At 41.4% G+C, this 7,081-nt stretch overlaps 1 protein-coding gene across 1 annotated transcript; it reads right to left on the bottom strand.

Moving 5' to 3' along the window:
- Positions 1–253: 253 nt before the first annotated feature.
- On the bottom strand, positions 254–6,388 carry tsr2 (TSR2 ribosome maturation factor). The gene is made up of 5 exons (XM_020613799.1): positions 6,280–6,388; positions 5,328–5,418; positions 3,826–3,917; positions 896–1,051; positions 254–352 (listed from the first exon to the last, which is right to left on the bottom strand). The coding sequence occupies exons 1-5, from the start codon at positions 6,355–6,357 to the stop codon at positions 254–256; spliced, it is 516 nt and encodes a 171-aa protein (XP_020469455.1). The 5' UTR covers positions 6,358–6,388.
- Positions 6,389–7,081: the final 693 nt, after the last annotated feature.

Raw genomic sequence — 7,081 nt, 5'->3', positions numbered from 1 at the left:
ATGATGCTTTCGTGTCCCTACAGGTTCACATGTTGCAGCGTGAACATGAGATCATGGAAAGGACTTCCACCGAGACAAGCAGCAGACTATATCAGCCTGTTGCGATGTTTTCAGTGGGAAAGTAGTGCAGACTCACATTGATCTCAGCTGCTGCAAAATCTGTTTCCATTACAAACACCGAGTCTGTTTCAGTGACACACAGCCTGATCCTGAAGGTCAAAGGTCAGCTGCTTCAGTCTGAGATCAGTACCGTTCACTTCTTCTTCTTCACCACCGTCCACCCATCCTCTTCATCATGAGGTGGAGGATCTGTCCTGTTGGCTGATGGACAGGATGCTTCACATTCCATCTTCTAAACAGAGAAAGACAGTTTATTATTTCTTATGTTCTGAGCTGGTGTCTAAACAGTTTGATTCTGAAATGAAGATGAAGCTTTAGTTTCTCAGTTAAACACATCAGGAATCTTCTAAAATTAACTGTAAATTATAGCAAGATGTATCATATGGCCCATCATACTTCACTATGTTACATCAAGATACATCATGACAAATAAAATTTGGCATTTTTCCTTTGACAAGTTGAGGCCAGAAAATATTTCCACTCTTTTCTGATGTTTTAGAGATGAATCATAAAAATGATCAGCAGGTTAATCAATAAAGAAATGGCAGTTCTAGAAGCTGTTTACTGATTTCCTCTATAGTTAGTTCCTCAGATGCATCCTGTGACCCGTGCGGTGCTGAACTACACCTGTATAGGAATCACAAAAATAAAACTTATACATATAATCACACCTGGACATTCAGCATCATCTTGCACAGTTCCTCTAATTCACCTGTGTGTAAACAGGCCAATCAGAGATCTATATATGTAGCTGTATGTGACAGGTAAGACGTACCTGCGTTTCATCATTGCTGTCTTCATCAGACTGTGTGAGCGGAGCAACGACCGCCGCCCTCTGGCTCTTCTGTGTCAGAGTGTTGATGGTGTGTTGGAGCTGCTGCAGTGCCCCCTCTTGCCACTGACTGAACACCTGCAGGAGACTGACAGACACCTGAGGACACAGGTGAGAGAGGCTAACATTATACATCTCCACTTGTAGACATACGTACACCGGGTTAAATGTTTTGAATTGTATCTTATGTTAAGCACTTTGTTGGCCTCGGCTGTGTTCAAGTGCTTTATACAGTGCCTTGCGAAAGTATTCGGCCCCCTTGAACTTTGCGACCTTTTGCCACATTTCAGGCTTCAAACATAAAGATATAAAACTGTAATTTTTTGTGAAGAATCAACAACAAGTGGGACACAATCATGAAGTGGAACGAAATTTATTGGATATTTCAAACTTTTTTAACAAATAAAAAACTGAATAATTGGGCGTGCAAAATTATTCAGCCCCTTTACTTTCAGTGCAGCAAACTCTCTCCAGAAGTTCAGTGAGGATCTCTGAATGATCCAATGTTGACCTAAATGACTAATGATGATAAATAGAATCCACCTGTGTGTAATCAAGTCTCCGTATAAATGCACCTGCACTGTGATAGTCTCAGAGGTCCGTTTAAAGCGCAGAGAGCATCATGAAGAACAAGGAACACACCAGGCAGGTCCGAGATACTGTTGTGGAGAAGTTTAAAGCCGGATTTGGATACAAAAAGATTTCCCAAGCTTTAAACATCCCAAGGAGCACTGTGCAAGTGATAATATTGAAATGGAAGGAGTATCAGACCACTGCAAATCTACCAAGACCTGGCCGTCCCTCTAAACTTTCAGCTCATACAAGGAGAAGACTGATCAGAGATGCAGCCAAGAGGCCCATGATCACTCTGGATGAACTGCAGAGATCTACAGCTGAGGTGGGAGACTCTGTCCATAGGACAACAATCAGTCGTATACTGCACAAATCTGGCCTTTATGGAAGAGTGGCAAGAAGAAAGCCATTTCTTAAAGATATCCATAAAAAGTGTCGTTTAAAGTTTGCCACAAGCCACCTGGGAGACGCACCAAACATGTGGAAGAAGGTGCTCTGGTCAGATGAAACCAAAATTGAACTTTTTGGCAACAATGCAAAACGTTATGTTTGGCGTAAAAGCAACACAGCTCATCACCTTGAACACACCATCCCCACTGTCAAACATGGTGGTGGCAGCATCATGGTTTGGGCCTGCTTTTCTTCAGCAGGGGCAGGGAAGATGGTTAAAATTGATGGGAAGATGGATGGAGCCAAATACAGGACCATTTTGGAAGGAAACCTGATGGAGTCTGCAACAGACCTGAGACTGGGACGGAGATTTGTCTTCCAACAAGACAATGATCCAAAACATAAAGCAAAATCTACAATGGAATGGTTCACAAATAAACATATCCAGGTGTTAGAATGGCCAAGTCAAAGTCCAGACCTGAATCCAATTGAGAATCTGTGGAAAGAACTGAAAACTGCTGTTCACAAACGCTCTCTATCCAACCTCACTGAGCTCGAGCTGTTTTGCAAGGAGGAATGGGCAAAAATTTCCGTCTCTCGATGTGCAAAACTGATAGAGACATACCCCAAGTGACTTACAGCTGTAATCGCAGCAAAAGGTGGCGCTACAAAGTATTAACTTAAGGGGGCTGAATAATTTTGCACGCCCAATTTTTCAGTGTTTTATTTGTTAAAACGTTTGAAATATCCAATAAATTTCGTTCCACTTCATGATTGTGTCCCACTTGTTGTTGATTCTTCACAAAAAATTACAGTTTTATATCTTTATGTTTGAAGCCTGAAATGTGGCAAAAGGTCGCAAAGTTCAAGGGGGCCGAATACTTTCGCAAGGCACTGTATATATATGCACACCTCTATCACACCGAGAGCTGCTCCTCTGCTGTGATTTCACATGTTGAATGGACATAGTCACTTTGCAGAAGTCCAGTCTGAAGTTGGCTCTGGCTTTGACACTTTCTCATCAGAGACTTGTTTTAAATGCGGGTAAGGCCAAGTACACCACTGCTATTTAAATCATACCCACTTCAATCTGACTCCTACACATGCTGAGAAATCTGATTTTCAAGTACAGCATGGACATGGTGGTTTGGTCTAAGCACATTGCAACCTTCTTGGAGCAAAGCAGCAGCCGCTGACAGAAGTAAGATGTTACTGATGAGATGAAGAGGCAGGTAGATGTGCAAATGCAGTCTCCCAGGCTCAGCAGGGACAGAGGATGAGATGGGAAGATGTAGAAAGGAAGAAACTCAGTTGGAGGGAAATGTGGGAGATGGATGCAGGAAGGATCAGATTAATTTTAGGTGCAACTTATGATCTGCTTCCGTCTTCCCAAAATCTGAATAGATGGATAGGAGAGGACCAAACATGTCCCTTGTGTTCAAGTGTAGCATCACTTTGGCTCATCCTCTATAGGTGTAAAACAAGCCTGGCTCAAGGACGATACACCTGGAGACATAATCAAGGGCTGAAGTATTTAGCAGCAGCTACTGAAAGTAGATACTTAAAGGTCAACTCAGTGGAGGAGAAGAAGAAACATGAGGAGATTTTGTTTGTTTGTGAGGGTGAAAAAAGCAGAAAGCAAGTTGTTTGGAACAGGCAGGATGTAGGCCAGCTAAAGGCAGGGAGAGACTGGCACATGACAGTAGGTTTAGGGAATCAGCTCATAGTTCCTGAGGAGAGAGTCAACACTAACCTCAGACCGAACCTTGTGTTGTGGTCAAGTAATTCTTGAATGCTTGATAAATACAGCCCCAGGTGAGATTAAGGCTAGGGGATGCATTATTTCAATGAGGGTCCTCACAGCTATAGAAGTACAGAGTGTGTGTGTGTGTTTGTGTGTGTGTGTGTACCTGAGGTAAACTCCCATCTTCCACCACTGTGTCAAACTCCTGATCCATCAGTTCAGCAATGAAGTCCTCGACTTCACACTGCTGCAGGTCAGCTGATCACACAGATTCAGAAGTTAGCACAACACAGTGGCGTTCAGCCCTCCAACAAGAACACGCTGTTAGTTTGGAATGTACTGGGCATCTCATCTCCTATTGTGTTTTCATTACTGCTGACTATTGCAGCTACTGCTCTGATGCAGAATACATTATCTCTCATTATATATTTTTTTATACTTTTCATTATATTTTTCATTCGCTGGTTGAAGTGCCTTTAGATATTTATGCCATTTATCTACTTTATATTTCATTTGTATTTTGTGGCATTCAGTGTGGACGGCAAAGTAAGAATTTCATTGTGCAGGGAAACACGTTTCCATACTGAATCTTGAATCTTAGATATATCAGATCTCATTACTGCTGTGTGCACTGTGTTGACACAGACTTTTGTATGTTGGTCTCTCTCATAAGAACAAGAGCTGTGATGGTTTTGCTCAAGTTCAAAAGTTGGATAAATGGCGTAAATTTCATTCTTTCTTGATTAATGTTGTATATCTGATGATTTCTTCTCAGGAAATTAAATGTCAGAATGTTCTGGAAAGAGTTTGAGTTAGCCTGACAGAGCATTTTGGGTATGGGGCGTACCGCTCGTTAGGTTCAGATAGTGGAAACGCAGCAATTGTTACTGATGCTGAATCCCCTTTGTCCTGAATTTGAAGTAATGTGTTCAGGACAGCAGTGCAGGACACCTCTGGCTACTTAAAAGATAAATAAGGGATCATTTATGCCAAGTGCAGTCAGTCTACTGACCAAGCAGCTGTAGAGTATCCCCAAATGCATTACTGATGTGCGATTGTATGTGTATTATTTGTTTCTATCCATTTCAACCCCTTATTGTTTTATTTTAAGTATAGCAGCATATTATAGCAGTTCACTCTTTGACCTGCTGCTGTCAGGTAGACGGTTCAGAGTAATCAAATCAAGGACCACTAGACTCAGGAATAGTTTTTACTCAACAGCAGTTACCACACTCAATGCTGCTAAAATATAATATGCCTGTGTGTGTGAGGGGGGTGTGTGAGAGGCCTGTTGTTTATTCTGTTTTTCTAGTGGTTAAGTTTTTTATATGGTTTTATTTCATATGTTGTTTTCTTTCTATTGCTGCACCGACTGGAGGTCACTCTAATATGCTGTTGTACATGTTACAATGACAATAAAGGATGATCTATTATCTATAGTTTTTATCTGTTACTTGTTTTTATGTCACTCGGTCATGTCTCAGTTTTGGTGAACCAAAGAAATTCCTACTTTGGTGAACAGTGAAGTTTTATTCTGGTCTGTTCTACAATGAACAGTTCATTCACACTCATTCACTATGCACCATATAAAGTATGTGGGTATGTGACTGATTAATCAATGATAAATAAATACAAGCCGTCAGATGACAGGTTGCCTCAGTTACCTACTGTTGTCATGGAAATACTGCTGAACAACATCCACCATCCAGTCAGCTTTCTGCTGCCCATACACGCCACCAAACCCGTTATCCACAGCGATCTGACAAAAGAAATAAAACACAACAGGTTACAATCTCATCTACTCCTGGGTCTGTTGGCTAACATCAGCTGATCCTCTGGGATCTACTGACCAACATAAGCACCAGCTGATCATCAGCGGATCCTGGATATGGTGACCAACATGATTTCCTAATTAGAAATTCGCTTTTGTGCCGCCATTTTCTTGTGCTGTTGCGCTTCTGTTTGCAACAAGTGAGGAAGGTCAAAGAAATCTGTTTTACTGCGTTTGCTACATGTGCATCATCATATGTAGTCACTCTCTCACGTCTGACACACTGGCAGGCTCAGGAGCTCTATTCTTCCTTCTTCTGTTTGATTTTAGTACTACCTCCTGAGGGACTCCCAGGACGCACCTCCAAAACGGGCGCCCCCTAGTGGAAACAAACGCAGAAGCCGTGACGACCGTTATTCGGCGGGACACGTCCCACAGTGGGTTCATATAATGGGAAACCCACATTAGTTACAGCATAATCTCAGGCGAGAACGGCGAAGTAACCTTAACCCTGGCTCAAAAAACTGCAGCCGCCTCGATCCTGTGAGAATATTGTTGCCTACGTAGGTGCTGCATCAGAGCAAGTCGGGATCAAGTCTGGCAGAAAACCGGATCGCCGGCGATCAATTCTGCGCCGATCTGGCTAATCTCGAACGTGTCTACTGTGTTTTCACTAGATCTGCTTTCTGGAGCACACACTAGTTTCCACACGAGCTCTGTCTCAGGTTGAGGTTAGCTTCATGTTAGCCTGTAAGCTTAAACCCCTCTGATCTGGACCTAGTCAGCAACAGTCTGTCTCTCTGCTGCCTGCTGTCTGTCTGTCCCTCAGCTGTGTCCCTCGGTACTTACCTGTAGGACAGGCCAAGTGTGAAGAACAACTCTCACTCCCTCCTTGAAAAGCTCACGGGAAACTGCAGATGTAGCCATATTGGATTTGTCAGACACAAACAGTAGAGTGAAGAAACAGTTTCCGGATCAGACATAAAGAATCAATGTCTATGGTAGTAGATAATCTACTCGAATGTATGACTGTTGAATTACTTTTGGAAAAAAAGAAGAATGTTATAATAAGCTGTATCTACAGAGCACCTGGAGCCAGCATAGAAAAATTTAATGACTGGATGGAAGAAAATTACTTGACAATAAGTCATAAATTAATGTTTATATGTGGAGACTTTAATATAGATTTGTTGAATCCTAACAAGCACACAGGAACTGAGGAGTTTATTATATAGATGCAGTTTATACCCGACAATTACAAAGAGAAAGGCAAAGAGAAAGACTTAGATAAAACATACGAGCAATTTTTAAATATATTTAAGAAAGTATATGACAGGAACTGTCCTCGTAAGCAGTATAAAAACAAGAGGAATTACAGTGGGAAACCGTGGATGAGTAAGGGATTACAGAATGCATGTAAAAAGAAGAATGCATTATATAAAGAATTCATAAAGGACAGATCCAAGAAGGCGGAAGAAATATATAAGTTATATACGAACAAATTAATTGCGTTATTGAGGATATGTAAGAAACAATATTACTCTAAATTATTAGAGGATAATAAAAATAGCATGAAAGGTACTTGGAATATATTAAATAAATTCATTAGAAACAGTTCCAGCAAGAATAACGACCCTCAATATTTTATACA

This window comes from Monopterus albus, unplaced genomic scaffold, assembly GCF_001952655.1.
Source record: "Monopterus albus unplaced genomic scaffold, M_albus_1.0 scaffold138.1, whole genome shotgun sequence".
Lineage (NCBI taxonomy): Eukaryota > Metazoa > Chordata > Actinopteri > Synbranchiformes > Synbranchidae > Monopterus > Monopterus albus.
The sequence above is the reverse complement of the archived record's forward strand: the minus strand, read 5'-3'. Positions and strand labels throughout refer to the sequence as shown.